This window comes from Bos grunniens, chromosome 25 (assembly GCF_055505025.1).
Source record: "Bos grunniens cultivar Pamir isolate PY7600 chromosome 25, Bosgru_T2T1.0, whole genome shotgun sequence".
In the NCBI taxonomy this organism is placed as follows: Eukaryota; Metazoa; Chordata; class Mammalia; order Artiodactyla; family Bovidae; genus Bos; species Bos grunniens.
In genome coordinates this window covers 16,102,353-16,122,949 of record NC_141189.1, presented here as the reverse complement: position 1 = coordinate 16,122,949, position 20,597 = coordinate 16,102,353, and the positions used below count along the sequence as shown (strand labels likewise).

General features: G+C 49.3%; 1 protein-coding gene across 4 annotated transcripts in view; it reads left to right on the top strand.

The window, feature by feature from the left end:
- ITGAL (integrin subunit alpha L) overlaps positions 1-19,698 on the top strand; it is a 49,612-nt gene extending 29,914 nt beyond the window's left edge. For 3 of the 4 annotated variants that reach the window (XM_086374946.1, XM_086374948.1, XM_086374949.1), the window contains 13 exons: positions 2,515-2,675; positions 2,765-2,916; positions 5,574-5,663; positions 8,590-8,646; positions 8,741-8,814; positions 9,335-9,476; positions 11,594-11,704; positions 12,106-12,185; positions 12,291-12,377; positions 13,895-13,970; positions 15,487-15,597; positions 15,846-15,902; positions 15,998-16,628. In XM_086374946.1, the coding sequence (XP_086231072.1) occupies positions 2,515-2,675; positions 2,765-2,916; positions 5,574-5,663; positions 8,590-8,646; positions 8,741-8,814; positions 9,335-9,476; positions 11,594-11,704; positions 12,106-12,185; positions 12,291-12,377; positions 13,895-13,970; positions 15,487-15,597; positions 15,846-15,902; positions 15,998-16,495 (1,696 nt within the window). In that variant the 3' untranslated portion in view covers positions 16,496-16,628. Of the gene's footprint in view, positions 1-2,514; positions 2,676-2,764; positions 2,917-5,573; positions 5,664-8,589; positions 8,647-8,740; positions 8,815-9,334; positions 9,477-11,593; positions 11,705-12,105; positions 12,186-12,290; positions 12,378-13,894; positions 13,971-15,486; positions 15,598-15,845; positions 15,903-15,997; positions 16,629-16,738; positions 16,835-17,678; positions 17,790-18,280 lie in introns of those variants that run through there. The other variant, XM_086374947.1, reaches the window with a different exon arrangement.
- Positions 19,699-20,597: the final 899 nt, after the last annotated feature.

Sequence of the window (20,597 nt, the reverse complement as noted above, 5' to 3'; positions counted from 1 at the left end):
TCAATTCTTCGGTGCTCAGCTTTCTTCACAGTCCAACTCTCACATCCATACATGACCACAGGAAAAACAATAGCCTTGACTAGACGAACCTTTGTTGGCAAAGTAATGTCTCTGCTTTTGAATATGCTATCTAGGTTGGTCATAACTTTCCTTCCAAGGAGTAAGCATCTTTTAATTTCATGGCTGCAGTCACCATCTGCAGTGATTTTGGAGCCCAAAAAAATAAAGTCTGACACTGTTTCCACTGTTTCCCCATCTATTTCCCATGAAGTGATGGGACCGGATGCCATGATCCTAGTTTTCTGAATGTTGAGCTTTAAGCCAACTTTTTCACTCTCCACTTTCACTTTCATCAAGAGGCTTTTGAGTTCCTCTTCACTTTCTGCCATAAGGGTGGTGTCATCTGCATATCTGAAGTTATTGATATTTCTTCCGGCAATCTTGATTCCAGCTTGTGTTTCTTCCAGCCCAGCGTTTCTCATGATGTACTCTGCATATAAGTTAAATAAGCAGGGTGACAATATACAGCCTTGACGAACTCCTTTTCCTATTTGGAACCAGTTTGTTGTTCCATGTCCAGTTCTAACTGTTGCTTCTTGACCTGTATACAGATTTCTCAAGAGGCAGGTCAAATGGTCTGGTATTCCCATCTCTTTCAGAATTTCCCACAGTTTATTGTGATCCACACAGTCAAAGGCTTTGGCATAGTCAATAAAGCAGAAATAGATGTTTTTCTGGAACTCTCTTGCTTTTTCCATGATCCAGCAGATGTTGGCAATTTGATCTCTGGTTCCTCTGCCTTTTCTAAAACCAGCTTGAACATCTGGAAGTTCACGGTTCACGTATTGCTGAAGCCTGGCTTGGAGAATTTTGAGCATTACTTTACTAGCATGTGAGATGAGTGCAATTGTGCGGTAGTTTGAGCATTCTTTGGCATTGCCTTTCTTTGGGATTGGAATGAAAATTGACCTTTTCCAGTCCTGTGGCCACTGCTGAGTTTTCCAAATTTGCTGGCATATTGAGTGCAGCACTTTCACAGCATCATCTTTCAGGACTTGAAATAGTTCAACTGGAATTCCATCACCTCCACTAGCTTTGTTCATAGTGATGCTTTCTAAGGCCCACTTGACTTCACATTCCAGGATGTCTGGCTCTAGGTGAGTGATCACACCATCGTGATTGTCTGGGTCCTGAAGATCTTTTTTGTACAGTTCTTCTGTGTATTCTTGCCACCTCTTCTTAATATCTTCTGCTTCTGTTAGGTCCATACCATTTCTGTCCTTTATCGAGCCCAGCTTTGCATGAAATGTTCCCTTGGTATCTCTAATTTTCTTGAAAATTAGATAGCTTTAGAACCTGGTAATTTGGGTTCAAGTCAAAGACAGTTACTGACTTCTTGGGTCATCTTACCCCAGTCACTTAGCTTCTCAGGACCTCAAGGTTTTAGTCATCTTTGAAATGGTAATGGCATTTCCTGCCTGACGCATGTTTCAGAGTCACTGGAAGCCTCATGTAATGTCACCTAGTGAATGACGTCATGCTAAATACTTGGTGCACCTGCTGTCTTCAGTACTGAAGCAGGCATGGACTGCAGGGTGTATGGGGTGGGGGGGAACGTATAATAAAAAATTAAAGTAAATAGGTAACTACAATTGTGGTAAGTGCCACTAGGGCCATGAACAGGGTTCTGTGAGACAGAATAGCAGGGGAGAACTACGGTAGGTTGGATGGCCAAGAAAGGCCTGTTTGAGGAGCTGGGACTTGAAAGATAAGAAAGAGCCAGGCTTGCAGAAATCTGGGATAGGAGCTTTCTATGTCAAAAGCCCAGGAGGTGCCAAGGCTATAAGGCAGGCAAAAGTATAACATGTCAAGACTTTTCTGGTGGTCCAGTGGTTAAGAATCCAAGCTTCCACTTCAAGGGATACAGGTTTGATTCCTGGTTGGGGAACTAAGATCCCACATGCCTTGAGGCCACAATGTAAAAATAAATAAATAAGTTGGGCCAAGATATTTTAAAAATTACTAAAAAAAAATAAACTATGATGTGTATAAGGAACTGAAAGAGGGTCAGTGTGGTAGGTGGTAAAACTGGAGAGGCAGGTGGTATGACACAGACAGTGAAAAGTTTGGTTTTTACTCTGAATATCATGGGGCATCATTGCAAGATTATTGGCACTGAAGTAGTACAATATCTTAGTTCCCCCACCAGGGATCAAACCTGGGCCCTTGGCAGTGAAAGCTTGGCGCCCTAACCACTGAGGCCAGGGATTTCCATGACTTCTTTCTTTAGAAACTCACTCTTCTGTATGGAAAATAGGTCGGAAGGCTGGTAGGATGAATTATCATTATGGGGAGCCCTAATGAATGATCATTATTATTGTTGTTGCAAAGAGACAGTGACAATGAGGTCTGCAGTAGGGAAGGGAAATCCTCTGGATTCTGCTGGAACCCCAGGTCTGATTGTGGGTGGCAGCTGAAGCCAAGGGAGAGTGTTGATTGTTTCCTGCCCTGCAGCTCCCGGCCTGTGGTGGACATCATCACAAGCGTGTCCTTCTCCCCGGCCGAGATCCCAGTGCATGAAGTCGAGTGCTCCTATTCCACCAGCAACCAGAAGAAGGAAGGCGTTAACCTCACAGTCTGTTTCCAGGTCAAGTCTCTCATCTCCACCTTCCAAGGTCAGTGCTGTCCTCCAGGTGGCCCCCAATCCCAGCCCCTGGCCCCAGGATCCGCCACCACTCACCTCTTGCCTTTCCACCCTGCCCAGGGCACCTGGTTGCCAACCTCACTTACACTCTGCAGCTGGATGGCCATCGGACCCGAAGCCGGGGCTTATTCCCAGGAGGGAAACACAAACTCATCAGGAACACAGCTGTCACCCCTGTCAAGTCCTGCTTTGTGTTCTGGTTCCACTTCCCGGTAAGGAGCCGGAAAGGCTGCTTGGGGCAGGGGAGGGGTGGATGAGCTGACCGCAGCGGGAGGCAGCCCCGGTGCCAGGCTCAGCTCCATCATTGTCCAGCAAGGGTCACAGGTCACCTTGATCTCCCAGTCCTACCATTTCCTCTTTGTACCATAGTAGTAACTATACCTTCAGCATGCTATCTTAGAGTCCTTAATCCACGTCCACAGGCATTTTTAACATGACTGCAACTGTAAAATGCTTACTGTTTTTCCCATACTCTTTTCACATATTGTATATCAATGCTGCAGTCTAGCTTTCAGATTTATTGATTCTGGGGGGAAGCCACACGGAGCAGCATATGGGATCTTAGTTCCCCAATCAATCAGGGATCAAACTCTTACCCCCAGCATTGGAAGCTCAGAGTCTTAACCACTGGACTGCCAGAGAAATCCCCAGATTATTTTTAATGGCTACAGAATATGTAGGCCTATGGAATATTCAGGCATGGTGGTGTGTCACTATTTTCCAGGTATACATGGTCATTTATTATTAGCATCCATCCCCAAAAGAATTTTTTTAAGTTATTAGTTTAAATAACTGCTAAAATATCCAAATTCAGTTTGCTGACTACCATCCTGTGTGAAATAGGACTGATACTAAATTTTATCCTGGTCTTTTAAGTATTTCATGAGAGACTGAGTATAAAATTGGTGTGTAAGTTTGATTTTAGTTTTTTACTAAGGGAAATTTTGGACATATAAAAGTAGAAAAAATAGTTCAATGAAATCCCAAATATCCGTCTCCTGGTTTCAACAATTATCAGTTCACAATCTTACTTCATTCAGAGCTTGTCTGTCTCATACTGCAAATCCCCACCATAGAATTTAGACATTTTAAACAGAAATTAGCCACAGAAGAGGCATTGTGACATCATGGAAAGACTTTAGGCTTGGGAGTTGGAAGGGTCTGGGTTCACTGACTAGTTCTGGTCCTTAGGGAAACGTGTCACCTTTTTACACCTCATTTTCCTTGTGTATAATTTGAGGATAATGACACCTACCTCTTCAAGTTGGGGGAAATGTTACCTAAGTGCAATTTGAATGTCTTCAAAGTGTCAGGGATTTCTTTGGAAGGAATGATGCTAAAGCTGAAACTCCAATACTTTGGCCACCTTATGCGAAGAGTTGACTCATTGGAAAAGACTCTGATGCTGGGAGGGATTGGGGGCAGGAGGAGAAGGGGACGACAGAGGATGAGATGGCTGGATGGCATCACTGAGTCGATGGACGTGAGTCTGGGTGAACTCCGGGAGTTGGTGATGGACAGGGAGGCCTGGCATGCTGCGATTCATGGGGTCGCAAAGAGTCGGACACGACTGAGCGACTGAACTGACTGACTGAACTGAAAGTGTCAGGCACTGGTATTAATAATAACATAAAAGACCAAGACTCTGGACTTCCCTCGTGATCCAGTGGTTAAGAATCACTGTTGAAGGCATATACCCTGAAAGAGAAACATGTATCCCATTGTTTATTGCAGCACTATTTACAATAGCTAGAACATGGAAGCAGCCTAGATGCCCATCGACAGATGAATGGATAAAGAAGTTGTGGTACATATACACAGTGGAATATTACTCAGCCACAAAAAGGAACACATGTCAGTTCTGATGAGGTGGATGAACCTAGAACCTATTATACAGAGTGAAGTGAGTCAGAAAGAAAAAGATAAATATCATATTCTAACACATATATACAGAATCTAGAAAAATGGTACTGAAGAATTTATTTACGGGGAAGCAATGGAGAAACAGACATAGAAAATAGACTTATGGACAGGGGAAAGGGGAGGAGAGGGTGAGATGTATGGAAAGAGTAACATGGGAACTTATACTACTGTATATAAAATAGATAGCCAACAGGAATTTGCTGTATGGCTCAGGAAACTCAAACAGAGGCTCTGTACCAATCTAGAGGGGAGGGATGGGGGTGGGAGATGGGAGGGAGGTTCAAAAGGGAGGGGGATATATGTATACCTATGGCTGATTCATGTTGAGGTTTGACAGAAAACAACAAAATTCTGTAAAGCAATTATCATTCAATAAAAAATTTTAAAAATAATAGAAATAAAGTGCACAATTAAATAAATTAAAAAAAAGAATCCCTCTTGCAATGCAGGGGACGCAGATTCAATCCCTGGTCCAGGAACTAAGATCCTACATGCCACAGCTAAAGATCCTGGGTGCTATGACTAAGACCCAAGGTGTCCAAATTAATTAATTTTTTAAAAAGACTAAGACCCACTCCTGTTCTCAAGGACCTAAGATATTCTGGTTATTCCAGAGTATTTTTTCTTTGTGCAAACTTTGATAGTTGTTGCCTAGACGAGTTTGACAAAGATCTGGGGGCTTCTGTTAGGACTCAAGGAGGAAAAGCACCATGGTTGAGGGCTGATATCCGCCTTGGAATTGGGGCTGACGGATGAACACTGACAGAAAAGCAAGTCAGGCATTTCACAAACACCCGATGTGTAGTAAACATATTCCCTTGGTAAGTTCTCAGACAACTAGCTGCTGAAATTCCATCATTTATAAAGTACGGACAAGGTGTGTCTTTCACCGGAAGTGTGGTGAAGGTTAAACTCGTGACAAGGGGTGTATTCTTATTGTCCTCAGATATGCATTCAAGATCTCATCTCTCCCATCAACGTCTCCCTAAGTTACTCTCTCTGGGAGGAAGAAGGGACACCGAGGGACCCAAGGGCGGTAAGAACAGATGAGTTGGGGGAATTGATAATAAACAGGGGAGAATAGAAATTCGATTTGGCAGGATTGTATTATATTGGATTCAAGCAATAGAAATGAAATATGCAGGAAGGAGTCTATAGGAGTTTTGTACTTAAAAGACATTTGGAAAACGGGTTGACAAGATGGGGACCAGAGTGGGGAGAGTCCCTAGGGGCTCTCAAGAGGAAGAAATAATGGATGGACTGCCCAGGGCATGGCCCCTTCTGTGAATCTTCTCCCAGTCCCTCAGTGCATTAGCTTCAGACTTCATTAGGCTTCTCTTGCTCAGTTGTATCTGACTCTGCAATGCTATTGACTGTATAATCTGCCAGGCTCCTCTGTCCATGGGATTTCCCAGGCCAGAATATTGAAGTGGGTTGCCATTTCCTCTTCCAGGGTCTCTTGCATTGGCAGGCAAATTCTTTACCCCAGGGCCACCTGGGAAGCCCCATTAGGCTTCTAACAGGAGGCAAATTTCTGAGAGATGCAAATTACAGGGAAAGAACACCAGAAGGCCCAGGACCACCCCTTATCTGTGGAAGAACAGGACACCTTGATCAGCCTTGCCAAAGGGTACTCCACTGAGGGCAGGTGGTTCCTGCAGAGCCTCACTGGGGTGCCCTTGTTATGGAAAAGAAGAGGAAAACCCTGTCTGTCTTTGTCTACCTGATTGCATGCTCCCTACCCAGCTTGGTTTCCTCTTCTGAAATCCTTGACACTCAGCCACTGGTTTAGCTTCTGTTGGAAGGGAGCAGGGTCTGATGGAAGGAACCTGGGCCTGGAACCCTGAAGATGAGGATTTTTTAAGGAATATTCTTGGTTGATTACAGACCCAGCCAAAGCTGTTTATTTTTTTTATTTATGGCTGTGCTGGGTCTTTGCCACTGCACAGGCTTCACTCCAATTGCAGCGAGTGGGGGCTACTCTCTAGCTGTGGTACTCAGGCTTCTCTTTGCAGTGGCTTCTCTCGCTGCAGAGCATGGGCTCCAGGGCGCAGGCACGTGGGCCTCAGCAGCTGTGGCTCCCAAGCTCTAGAGCACAGGCTCAATAGTTGTGGCTTAGTTGCTCCAAAGCCTGGGGGATCTTCCCGGACCAGGGACCGAACCCTTGTCTCCTGCACTGGCAGCAGATTCTTCACCACTGAGCCACCAGCCAAAATCCCTGTATTTTTTTCCCCCTGGCACAAGCAGGTTCTGTCTTACTCCGGGACTGTCTGTTCTCTGAAGTGAGTCCCAGCATTGTGAGGCCCCTTCAGAGCTGGAGCATGGTGACTGCTAAGCATGGTGACTCTATTGTGGTTTTTGCCAGTGTCCCACTCCCCAACCTGCCACGCACTCAGGGTGTATAGGGACAACCAGCAGTTTCTCCCACAGGTACTAGTTAAAAAAAAAAGGCAAACTGTGTGGGGCGGCAACTCAGGGTTAAAAAGAGACCTGAGGTCACAGTTGTCAAAAAAGGCTTCCTGGGGGAACTGTCACTGGTTCTGGATCTCCCAGAATGAGTGGACTTTGTGGGGAGGAGAGGCATGGTTTTAATTTTGGAGACAATGGGAAGGTGGGCTTAGCTTCTGTCAGGACAACTGAGCAAGACAGAGGCCCTCGATGCGCCTTTGGGGACCGACTGTAGTTTCTGGTGGGTGGTGGGAATAATTTGTGTGTGAATGTTGAGGGTAGGTGAAAGCTCTCAGCACAGAATGCCAGGATCCCTGCCTTTAAGGAAGAGTCAGAGGCTGCTTGGCAGGTGGCTCGGAAGTCGAGGAGGCTGGAGTCTTCTCTAGAACATACAGATGATCACCCATAAAATATTTCTGTGACCCCATTACCCTCCACTGCCTAATATGAATTGCAAGGCCAGGGGGAATCTGGACCCTGCATCTGGACACCTCCTGACAAGTGGCACCCCAGCCGTCTGAGGACCTCTCTGCTCCTTACACCTTACACGGGCAGTCTCTCTTGCCTTGGTCTCGGTGTAAATTGTTCTTTCTTACTCTCTCTCCATCCTCTTCACCTGGCTCCCTCCTCCTCATCCTTTATAATATTTCAGTTGTGATGCCGTCCCTTCAGGAAGCTTCCCTCATCTCCAGGCATGGGAGAGTCCCCTTCTAGACCCTCTAAACACATCCTGTACTTGTCCCACCCTCACGCTTGAGGGTGCCTGGCCCTTTCTCTCACCAGATTGGGAGGAAGGGCAGGGTGTCTGTTTTGTTCTCTGGTGTGGGGGGGTCTGGGGGCTTCCCAGGTGGCCAATGCAGGAGATGTAAGAGGCTCGGGTTTGATCCCTGGGTTGGGAAGATCCCTTGAAGGACGAAATAGCAACCCACTCCAGTATTCTTGCCTGGAGAATCCCGTGGACAGAGGAGCTTGGAGGGCTTCAGTTCATAGGGTTGCAGAGAGTCGGATAAGACTGAAGTGATTGAGCACGCATGCACGTGGGAGTCTGGTCCCGAGCAGAAATTCTAGAAACATTGAAAAAACTGGCCTTGATCTGATAAGAGCTGGAGAGCTATTCTAGAAGGGAAGTGGGACTCACAGAAAAGAACCACAGGAAGAGCTATTCCCCAGCAGAAGAGCCTAGATGCTGTGCAGCCAGGTGTTCCTGCAAGCAGAGAAGTTGGGCTGGGGGAAGCTAGGGGAGTGCATGGTCAAGGCCCAGATCTCCTGGCCAGGATGGGAAGTGGGCACATGTGCTGAGCCTCCCTCAAGGAGCTGCCTCCAGAGGAGGGTGGCACAGACGGCCTCGGGCTGAGTTGGGAGGTTGGGGCCCACACTGGGAAGGCTTTGGCTCCTGGGAGGGATGCAACCACACCCCCCGCCCCAGCTGAGACCGGCTCTGAGCCGCCGAAGCTCTCCTCTGTCAGTTCTGCTGCCTCAACCACCTTCCCTGTCTCCCACTCCTCCATGCTCAGCTGGACAGGGACATCCCGCCCATCCTGAAACCCTCACCACACTTGGAGACCAAGGAGGTAAGAGGGGCAGAGGGGTAGACAGAGAGGCGGGGGCCAGCCCTCCTGGGTGTGGGGACCTGAGCCTCCAGGTCCTTTCTTCTTGGCCTTTCAGATTCCTTTTGAGAAGAACTGCGGAGAGGACAAGAATTGTGAGGCAGACCTGAAGCTGGCCTTCTCCGACATAAGGTCTGTAAGGCTTCCCACTGCCTGGCCCTCCTGTTTCACCCAATGTTTTCCCAAGGCAGCTCCTGGTTATAGAAGGAACACAGGGTGGATTTCCCTGGTGGTCCAGTGGTTAAGAATCCGGGTTCAGTCCCTGGTTAGGGAACTAAGATCTCTCATGCCTCAGGGCAACTAAGCCGGCATTCCAAAACCAAGACCTGATGCAGCCAAAAATAAATAAATATATAAGTATTTTTTAAAAGAAAAGAAGTAGTATTTGTATGAAGTGACGGTCAGAAGACCCCCATGGACACTGACTCTTATTTGTCATCTGGGCCTTAGATTCCTCCTCTGAGAAATGCTGGTTCATTGCAGCCCTCCTATCAGGCATAGAGGAGATGGCAAAACTTAAAGCCTGTGCATAGGAGCATATTTTGCTATGTTTCTTTTTTCTGGCCTATCGGATCCCTCGGTTCTGAAAGCCTCCACCTCTGATCCTATTTCTTTCATGGACTCCCATAACTTTGCCCTGATTTCCCCTCAGATCCAAAATCCTGCGTCTGACCCCCTCTGCCAGCCTCTCTGTGAGGCTGACACTGAGGAACACAGCAGAAGATGCTTACTGGGTCCAGGTCACCCTGAGCTTCCCCCAGGGACTCTCATTCCGCAAAGTGGAGATCCTCAAGGTGAGTGAGAGGGCAGGGCCTGCCCACAGACCAGGCGCCCGGCTAGTCCTGCAGCATCTGCTGCCTCCTGGAGCCCCAGGCAGCCAGGACAGCCTGAAGATGTGGGTGGAAGTCTTCAGACCACGTCTGGGTTCTCAGCCTGATGGCCACAAATGAACTGTGAGACCTAAGATACAAGGTTCATGCTCTGTGGGCCTCAGATTTGCCAACAAGAGGTGAAGCTGGGCATGTCATGGGATTAGAGAGAAGGTCGCATGAGATAGAGAGTGTGACAGAGGCTTAAGGACCTGGGGACCAAAAAGTGTACAGATTCCAGGAGATGGAGCCACCTTCCTCCTAAAGGTGACCAACATGTTTTCGAGGAATGGCCTGGGTTTTTTTTTTATTCCAGTTTTATTGAGATATGATTGACAGAAAGCACTGTATACGTGGAAGGTGTACAACAAGAAAAAAGTACACTCACAGTTCATGCAACCATCCCCACTATCTATCTGAAAAAGTTTTCCATCATCTCAAAAAAAATTCCGTACCCACAAGCAATAACTCCCATTCCCCACTCTCTGCCACTGGTAACCTTTAATCTATTTTCTGTCTCAATGAATTGGCCATCTTTAGGTATTTTGTATACCTTGAGTCATACAATATTTGTCCTTTTGTGTTTTGTATCACTTAGCATAATGTTCTTCACCTTTGCTTAATGTTTTTGAGGTTCATCCCTGGGATAGTGTATGAATGTCATTCCTGTTTAAGGCTAATATTTTATCACAAGGATATAGCACATCTTGCTGATCTGTTCATCTGTTGATGGACCCTTGAGTTATTCTTATACAGCAACATTCACTGCTTCTTTTTGAAAATTGTTATTTATTTTTTTAATAGCTGCATTGGGTCTTTGTGCGCACGGGTTTTTCTCTAGTTGCGGTGAGCAGGCACTCCTCTTCATGGCAGTGTGCAGGCTTCTCATTGCGGTGGCTTCTCTTGTTGCAGAGCACTGGCTCTAGGGCATGCGGGCTGCAGCAGTTGTGGTGCATGGGCTTAATTTCTTCTTCACATGTGGAATCTTCCTGGACCAGGGTTGGAACCCGTGTCCCCTGCATTGGCAGAAAGGTTCTTAACCATTGGACCACTGTGGAAGTTCTGAGTGCTTCCTTAAGGGACACATGGTAGAGTGATTAAAAACTTGAGATCTGGAGTTAAACAGACCTGTGTTCAAGTTCCTACCAGATTCCTGTCAAGGTTACCTAATTATGAGACTGTGGGAAAGTCACTCAACTTGCCTGAACCCTTATTTCCTGTCTAACTTTCTTCTCAATCTAAGCTGAAATCTGTCCCTTCCAGACAGTCATGAAGATAAAGGGTTTTGTTCTGCTTAGCCCAGGATCAAGTGCATTTTGGAAATGGTTGCTGAATGTGTGGATGTAGCAGCGTTTTAACTCTCCTGTGATTGTACCTCAATTCACTGAGCCATTCCTCTCTTTGGCTTGTTGGATTGCTTCCAGTTTTTGCCTAGGAAAAATAGTATTGCAGTGAACATCGTTTTTAATATTCCTGTGCCTTTATTTTTTTCCCCAAACTTTAAACTTTTTATTTTGTATTGGGGTATAGCCAATGACTCAGTCATACATAGATGAACATCTTTTTAAAACTTTATTTATTTGGCTGCACTGGATCTTCATTGCTGTGTGTGGACTCCCTCTAGTTGCGGCAAGCAGGGGCTACTCTCTAGTTGCGGTGCTCGGGCTTCTCATTGCAGTGACTTCTCTTGTTGGGGAGCCCAGGCTCTAGGGCGCACAGGCTTCAGGAGTTGAGACGTGGGTTCTAGAGCACCAGCTCGGTAGTTGCAGCGCACAGGCTTTGTTTGCTCCCCCGCAAGTGGGATCTTCCCGGACCAGGGATCGAACCCACGTTTCCAGCATTGGCAGGAGGATTCTTAAATGCTGGACCACGAGGGAAGTCATTACAGTGAATATCTTTGTACTGAATCCCTGATTCTTTGGCCCCATCGTTCTCTACACGTGCCCTGGCATGGAGGAGGTGGGCCCTGAGAGGTTAGTGGCCTTTGGGGAACCCTTAGCTTTGCCTGCTAAAAAGCTCCTTCTTTCACGTCTCACCCCCAGCCCCACAGCCATGTACCTGTGGGCTGCGAGGAGCTCCCTGAGGAGGCCGTAGTGCACAGCAGGGCCCTCTCCTGCAATGTGAGCTCTCCCATCTTCGGAGAAGACAGCATGGTGAGTGCCACCAGCCCCCAGGAGCCCAGCGGCCAGGGGCTGTAAGCTCAGGAAGGGAGGGAGGGAGCTCCTGGCTCTGGGGAAGGGGAAGGTGATTGACAAGACCAGGTGTACCCCACCCCCTACCCCCAAGAGAGTGTGTGCAGAGGTGTCCTGTGTCGTGTTCGAGAAGCTGGACTTTGGAATCGGAGAAACCCAGGGTTGGGTCATACGTACTGTGACCGCACACACACGACTTAATCACTCGGAACCTTGGTATCCTCATCTCTACAGTGGGGATGAAGTACCCAGCCCAGGGAGGTTCCTATGACTATGACAGTGGGCCCATGGGGCTGTGAGGGGCCAAGGCAGTCCCCTGAGGCCCAGGCCCCCTCCTTCATACCCCTCTCCTCTCCTGCCAGGTTGATATCCAGGTGATGTTTAATACGCTGCAGAAAGGCTCCTGGGGGGATTTTATCGAGCTGCAGGCCAATGTGAGCTGGTGAGCAGATCCCCACCCGCGTCTCCACCCGCCCTTGGCCTCAGACTGTCTCACGGTCCTGGCCAAGCCATCTCCTAACACTGCCTTCTATCCTGCCCCCTGCAGCAACAATGAGGACTCAAGCCTCCTGGAGGACAACTCGGCCACTGCCAGCATCCCTGTCATGTACCCCATCAACGTCCTCACCAAGGAGTGAGTCCTGAGCGGCCACCCCGCCTTCTCCTCCCGCCTCCGCCTCCCCACCCACGGCCCCAGCCTTCCTCCCAGGGCTGCCCCTCCTCCCACCCCCTAGAGGCCCAGGGGTGATAAGAACTGATTCCAGCCACAAGCCCAGCAGATTTCAGTACTCAGTAGAGCGAAGGCCCGCGGAAAGTTCTGAGTCTGAGTCAGATGGAAACTTACTGAACCGGTGTCTGTCACCTTCTGCCCAGCTGCAATGCACAGCTGGGGACTTTCCCGGGAGCTTTCAGTACCTCGTGGGGCAGCCATTTGCCTTTGTCCCATTTACTTATGAACCATGAGGCCCAGAGAAGGGAGGAACTTGCCCAGAGTGGACAACTACGAAGTACTGACCCCAGGATCTGAACTTGAGTCTGTCTGACTTCAAACCCCAGCCAAGCTCTTTACGACTTCCAGCTGTGTTAGATTCCCTCTTCCCCGGAGCCAGCAGAGCTAGAAGACATAGAAAAGTTTTCACCATGACCCTTGCCCACTGAGACTTTATGATCAGGTAGGAGAGCCCAAACTCATGTACATGCAGAGGAAATGAGTCTCAGAATGTTGTGGTAGGAAGGACCCATAGGGCTCACTTCTTGGATTTTCTCGTTTACCAAAAGGGGAGGAGGCCAGAGAAGGGAAGTGGCATTTTTAAGTCTGAGTGAGATAAGGACGAGGATGGTGTCTGATCTGGTGTCCCTGGTGCTTTTGAACATAAACGCCACACACAATGATGTTGTCTGAGGCGTGATATGGAATCAGAGTCAGGAAAGATGATGTGGACTGGAGGAAACTTGGAAGGAAGGGTTGGTGGGGAACAGGGGCTTGAACTGGGGTCTGGAGGATAGGGGTGGAAGTGGTTCAGATATGGGCCAGGAAGGAAGGCATCCGTGGTTATCAGAGAGACAAGTGGAGGGGGCAACACGGAGGCAGCAAACAGTGGGGCCGATCCGGGGAGCAAGGAGTGGGCAGGCCCGGAGGTGGTAGGTGTGAGTGGGAGCAGTCAGCAGGCAGACCAGGAAACAAGCAGGTCTGGCTGTGGTGGAACACTGGACCTAACTCATTGTGGGCACCAGGGAACCACTGATGGATTCAAAGGAAATGCATGACAAGATTAGGGAGCTCATTAGAAGGATGGAGTGGGGAGTGGTCCAGAGGCTGGTGTAGTTCTCTAGGAGATGAGCAGTGGGGTCCAGAGGACAACGGAGGCCCCAGCGAGGTGGCGTCTAGTGGGGAGAACACAGCTCCAAAGGCCACCCCTCTGTGATCCTGCCCTGGTCCCCCACTGCAGGACTCTGAGTAAGACCAACCCCTTCCATGAGCCTGAATTTCCAAAGGGCAACAGCAGAGCAGTGTCGGGATGATGTGAGACCGAGCCTGCACCATTTCTAGAACAGTGGCTGGCAACTCCAAGGCTTCCCCTGCCCGGGCCCCCCTGCGTGACTGGTTTGCTGTCTTCTCCATCGTCTCCAGCTGCTCCTCTCTCTCCACAGCCAGGAAAACTCCACGCTGTATATCAGTTTCACCCCCAAGAGTCCCAAGATCCACCATGTCAAGCACATTTACCAGGTATGAACCTCAATGTGAAAGAGTCCTTAGAAGTGCCAGGCTCAGCCCCATCCCAAGAACTAAGTATGCAGCAGAGACCAACTAGATCCTGTCCCTAAAGGACCCCAGCCCTCCACCTTCTGTGATCCTTTCCTGAAATGCTCCCAGTGGCAGCATACTCATCGGCTCCTTTCCACCCCTGGATAAATTGTTTCTGGAATCACAGAACTCTAGAACCCAAGTACTCTAAGAAAGAACCTAATTTTTTGAGTTTTGTTTTTATATTTAAAAAATTTTCTTGATGTGGACCATTTTTAGTCTTTATTGAATTGTGACTATATGGCTTCTGTTTTTTTGTTTTGGCTTTTTGGCCCTGAGGCATGTGGGATCTTAACTCCCTGACTTGGGATCAACCCGCACGCCTTACACTGGAAGGCGAAGTCTTAACCACTGAACCACCAGGGAAGTCACTGATTTGTGATTTTTGTATTTATTTTACTGAAGTATGATTGATATGTGCTTCCCAGGTGGCACTAGTGGTAAAGAACCCACCTGCCAATGCAGAAGACATAAGAGATGCAGGTTAGATCCCTGGGTTGGGAAGATCCCCTAGAGGAGGGCATGGCAACCCACTCCAGTATTCTCACCGGGAGAATCCCATGGACAGAGGAGCCTGGCAGCCTATGGTCCATAGGGTTGCAAAACTTAGCACGCACTCGTGCATAATTGATTTCCAATGTTGTATTGCTTTTTTGGTTTTTTGAAATAGAAAATTCCCATTTATTTTAAGATTCAATTATGTAGACATTTGATCTGCTAATTGTGTTCTCAGGTACGGAATCCAATTCATGTCTTTCAGAGAGAACCTAGGTTTTTGTTTGTTTGCTTGTTTTTGTTTTTGCCTCAAGGCACTGCTTGCACGATCTCAGTTCCCCAACCAGGGATTGAACTTGGGCCACAGCAGTGAAAGCCTGGAATCCTAAACACTAAGCCACCTGTGAACTCCCAGGAAATGTTTCTTAAATCAATCCAGTGCACTTGCCAAAATGTCTTTGCCAACCTGCATTGTGCAAATAATTTTTGCATCCGTCCTTGTTAAATGTCCTTCCTCTTTCACTCATTCAGAAAATAACTCTTGCGAGGCTGGTTATATGCTGAGTACTGTGTCATGGCTATACGAAGTGCGTGTGAAAAGATCCCCGGCTCCTGCCCTCACACAGCTCACAGTCTAGGGGGGATACACACACACACACACACACACACAAGCAGATGGTTTATTATCTTGCTAGGGAACAAAAGTGCTGTGGGGGAGTCAGCCAGACCTTCAGGGATGATGTCTGAGCAGTATCTTGCAGGATGGGCAAGGGTAGGCCATATGGAGGAAGCAGAGAAGAACCCAAGCTGTAACAGTGTGAATGACCATGGCCCGCTGCCTAATGAAGAGGGGGCTCCTTGGGCCCCAGCCAAGGAGGATTGGATCTGGGGTGACAGTTGGGGTGGCATTCAGGGCTCTGCAGCCCCTTGTCCTCTGTACCAGGTGAGGATCCAGCCTTCTAACTACGACAACATGCCCCCACTGGAGGCCTTGGTTAGGGTACCACGGGTGCACAGCGAGGGGCTCATCACCCACAAGTGGAGCATACAGATGGTGAGTTGGCCCAGAGGAGGGAAGGGCACCCAGGTCTGTGAAGGGGAGCTCCTGACGGGGAATGAGGGGTGACAGATGGGTAGAGATGGTAGTGAGACTGATTGAACCTGCCAAGAACCAAGGAGGGGAGAACTGGGAGACAAGGTGGTATTGGAGAGGTGGGGAGGAATGATGGATGGGTCTGGGCTCAAGGGGCCAGCATCCTCTCAGCTCTGGACTAACTGAAGACCCTGACTCCTCCTTCCCAGGAGCCTCCAGTCAACTGCAGCCCCAGAAATCTGGAGAGTCCATCTGATGAGGCTGAGGTACCGGCCGTGACCTCAGCAACTGAGGCAGGGGCTGGGCAGGGGGCAGGTGGGAAGAGACCTCCCTGACCCTCTGCTTTCCTTCTTCCCGTCAGTCTTGCTCGTTTGGAACCGAGTTCCGCTGCCCAATTGACTTCAGACAGGAGATCCTTGTCCAAGTGAACGGGATGGTGGAGTTGAGGGGGACGATCAAGGTAGCAAGCACCCGATGGCCACAGACCCCAAATGGTTGGGGGGGTTGGGCTCAAGAGGTGACGGTGGGTTCTCCCAGCAGACCTGCCTTTTTTTTGTTCTGTCTTGAGGAAATGTCCCCGATATTTACACAGTTGCAGATGAAAGAGGACCAACATTTGTTTAAAATTTGCAGGACTATTTTCATGGGCCGACCGATGGTTCTTAGGGCTTCCCTGGTGGTTCAGATGGTAAAGAATCTGCCTGCAATGCAGGAGACCTGGGATCAATCCCTGGGTTGGGAAGATCCCCTGGAGGAGGGCATGGCAACCCACTCCATTACTCTCGCCTGGAGAATTCCATGGACAGAGGAGCCTGGCAGGCTACAGTCCATGGGGTCTCAAAGAGTCAGGCACAACTGAGTGACTATCCCTCACTCACTCACGGATGGTTCTTACAAGTTCTTTGTAGGAAAAACCTCCTTCCCACAGTAACAAGCAGCACGTTGGGACACTCCAGGAGAGAATGGAGTAGAGACAGCGTGCCCACCAGGACCCTTCCACTGCCTCTGCCCCTTGAGTTGCGCTGAGGGGCAGAAGTCAGGGGGTCCTGAGTCCTCCCCTCTGGCCTGATGGCTGCCCCTCCTGCACCCCTGCCTCCCACAGGCCTCCTCCATGTTGAGCCTCTGTAGCTCCCTCTCCATCTCCTTCAACAGCAGCAAGCACTTTCACCTCTATGGCAGGAACGCCTCCATGGCCCAGGTATCTCTGCCTCCTCAGAAGACCCGGGAACAGGGGAGAGCAGAGGGGTGGGAGGAGCCCCAGGGCAGAGCTAGGAGAGCGGAAGCTGGGAATGTGGGAAGCCATGGAGGAGAAGGTTGGGGCTTTAGTGCTGTAAGAAGTTCCTCTCAGCCAGAGCCACAGGCCTTGGCACAGCTCCCCACCACCGCTGGTGGGCAGACAGACCAAGCATAAGGCCAGGATGAGTTTGACGGCAGCTCAGCCAAGGGGCCGCTACCCTGCAGGCGGGGCACAGTGGGAAGGTGCTCTGGGCAGAGAGAGTAGCATGTGCAGGGCCCAGCTTTGAGAGAGCGGGCGAGGTGGGTTTAACAGCAGGAAGCTCAGGGACTTCGCTGGCAGTCCAGTGGTTAAGACTCCACGCAGCCGATGCAGGGGGCGTGGGTTCGACTCCAGGTCTGGGAACTGAAGAGTCCACAGGCTGTGATGCATGGTCAAAAAAAGGAAAAAAATAAAAATAAATAAGAGCAGAGAGCTCAGAGCAGAAGGGAAGGGATAGCTGAAAAAGTAAATAGAAGCCAGATTCCGGAAGGCTTTGAGTTGGGATTTCATCCTGGGACTGAGCGAAGCCTTTTAAGGGCTTAAGGGGGGGTGGGGCGCGGGGCCTGAGGTGCAGTTTTGCTGGTTCATTACAGTGGCTGCAGTGGGAGATGTACTAGAGAGGGAGGGTCTGGGCCCAAGCCCCATGCTCTGCGTGACACAATCCAGATGGGAAAAGCTAAGACCTAGGGTCTGAGGCCAGATTCATACGTTGCATCTAGGATGGGAACAGCTTCCTCCCCGCATTTCTGTCTCTCCTCTCCCACAGGTCGTCATGAAGGTTGACCTTGTATATGAGAAAGAGATGCTCTATCTCTACGTGCTGAGCGGAATCGGGGGGCTGTTGTTGCTGTTCCTGATTTTCATAGCTCTGTACAAGGTAGGAGCTTCTGGGAAGAACGGGCACCCAACCAGGCCATGGAAAGCAGAATTGAGTGGAGTCAGGGAGCAGAACACCAAGACAAGAGGGTATTAAAGCCAGAAGGAGTGTCAGTCTACTCCTCCTTCTACAGATAAGCCCGCTGAGGCCCAAAGAGCAAGTAAGACTTGCCCCATCCCTCAACAAGCACTGGCAAAGCCAGACCTGGGTACCCAGGGAGAAAAAGAAGGAATCTCCCGTGTATTGAGGGCCAGGCACTGGGATACAGAGGCACGGACCGCACACGTGGTCCATGCCTCTGAGATGCTCCCAGTCTCTATGGCAGACGGACGTGAACGTGCTCTGCAGCCTGTAACACAGGAGCCTAACCTAGGCTAGGGAAGTCCAGGAAGGCCTCTCAAGAGAGGCAGCCTTTGAGTTGGGATATGAAGGATGAATAGAAGTTAGGGCTCTGCGGGCTCTTTGTTCACTCCAGTGTTGTCTTCCTACAGGTTGGTTTCTTCAAACGGAACCTGAAGGAGAAGATGGAGGCGAACGTAGATGCTTCCAGTGAAATCCCTGGAGAAGATGCTGGGCAGCCGGAGTTGGAGAAAGAGTGCAAGGACCCAGGCTGCCTGGAGCCCCTCCAGAAGACGGATGAGGATGGAAGTGGTGGAGATTGAGGTGCAGCCCATATGCAGAGGGCCCAGGACTGGACTCGGGGTGCCTGGTACCAGCCTAGCTCTACCTGAATTTCACTGTGTGTTCCAGGGCAAGGCACTGCCCCTCCATAAGCCTCAGTTTCCCTATCTTGAACATGGGCCCTTTCCTGCCTGCCTCCTGTGCAGGCTTGTGCTAAAGATCCACTTAGGGGTGCACCAGGAAGGCCCCAGAGGTGAGGCCTTGTAATCATCACATGTCCTGGTTCCCACCGGCCCCTGTTAGTTTCCTCCCCTGCAAGAGAACATCTGATCTAAATTTGGAGAAATGGTCATCTCAGGACCTAGTAACACTCCAGGCTGTCATATCCACCTGTGCCTGGATGTCCTCAGGGACCTCAGACCACGCCCCCCTCCCCAGAACCTTGCCCTGCCTTCCCTGGAATCCTGTCAGCTTTTAATTCTCCTGCCAGAGCAAATCTCTTCTGTGTCACTACATTGCTCCTGCAAACCCTTTGACTAACAACCAAATTCCTTAATATGCCTTCCAAAATCTGCAAAATTGGGCCCCTGTTTCCCTCCCAGACTCTTCTAGAAATGTCCCGCCTTCCTTCCAGAGATGACCAGCCTTTTCACTTGCATGGCTCCTTCCTGGCTTACTGCCTTCACCCAGACTCTTCTCACTTCTCACTTCAGACTCCTCTCACGTTCCTCCTGCCTAACTCTCAGCTTTCAGTTCTCAGCTCACACATCACTTTCGCAGAGCAGCACCACCCCCCCAACCTCAGCTCAGTTGGGTCCCCATGTTATACATGCCTACATAGCCTGTACTTGTTCTGCATAGCACTGATCATGTTTGTTAATTGTTAAATGATTTACTTCATATCTGTCTCTGAAATTAAACGATGAACTCCATGAGGGTGAGGGTCATAGCTGTCTTGTTCACCTTGGGACCCCTGGTGATATCGCAGAGCCAGATACATAGTAGGTGCTTGGCACAGTTTCACTGCATTAGTGAGGGTGCCCGTGAGAAGACAGGGAAAAAAGTTTGGGTGGGCCCCCTGGCAACGTCATCCATTGAGGCTCAGCCTTCCCCAGGCACCTGCCTCCTCATTCCACAGCCCCCCACCCCAGCACCCCATCACATCCTACCATGGCCCCTGCTGTGAGATTGTGAGCTCAAAGATGGAAACTATGTCCAGTGACTTGGCTCCCAGTGTCAACGACAATGCTTGTACGTATTTAGCAAATAAATGTGAAACTCTGGCCAATTTTGTGATGTTTTTGTACTGGTATAACATTCCAGCCTGACTCAATTAAATGAACATTTCCTCCTCAATCCTTCCACTAAGTGGGCCCAAAACAGTCAGATTTTTTTTAGTTGTTGTTTTCTTTCCTTTCTTTTTTTTCCTTCCTCTTCCCCTTCTTCCTCTTCTTCCTCTCCTTCCCCTTCTTTCTTCTTTTTTGCCATGATGACCCTCAGAAACTGACTTGTGCCTGATATTGTGAGTTAACTGAAGAGAAGCAGCAAGAGGGACTTCCCTGGTGTTCCAGTGGCTAAGACTGCACTCCCAACGCAGAGGGCCTAGGTTCGATCCCTGATCAGGGAATAAGATCCCACATGCCACAACTACAGATCCTGTGTGCCGCAACTAAGACCTGGTACAGCCAAATAAATAAATAAATATTTTTTAAAAAAGAAGAAGCAGTGAGAGAGGCACAGAAAGTGAGGAACAGGTTAGGGAGAGGCACTGAACATTTATTAAGCTGTGACAATAGACTTTCGCTGACATTACCCCCCCATCCCGCCTTGTTTTACTTGTTGCTTGGAGATTATTTTCCACTTGGTACAAGGCAAGGGTTATGGGACATCAGGAAGTCTCTTGTGTGGCTTGGATAGTAAAGGGTGGGGTTCTCTCAGCTTCCTTCTTGGTATTTTTCTGTTTTCATATTAAAAGCCCAACTGTCTCTGTGGGTTGCAGTCTGCTTAGTCTTGGAGAGGGGATGGGAGAGGAGGGATCTCTGATGAGCCTGTGCCTTGGAAGGAAGTCTGGTGGCTGCTGGTGGTCACTCAGGATTGGAAGCTGCAGTTGGTTTTGCCAGGCTGCTACTTCTCCATGGCTTCCCGAGCCAGGTCACCAGTGATAATGCCAGTGGATACTGGGCAGAT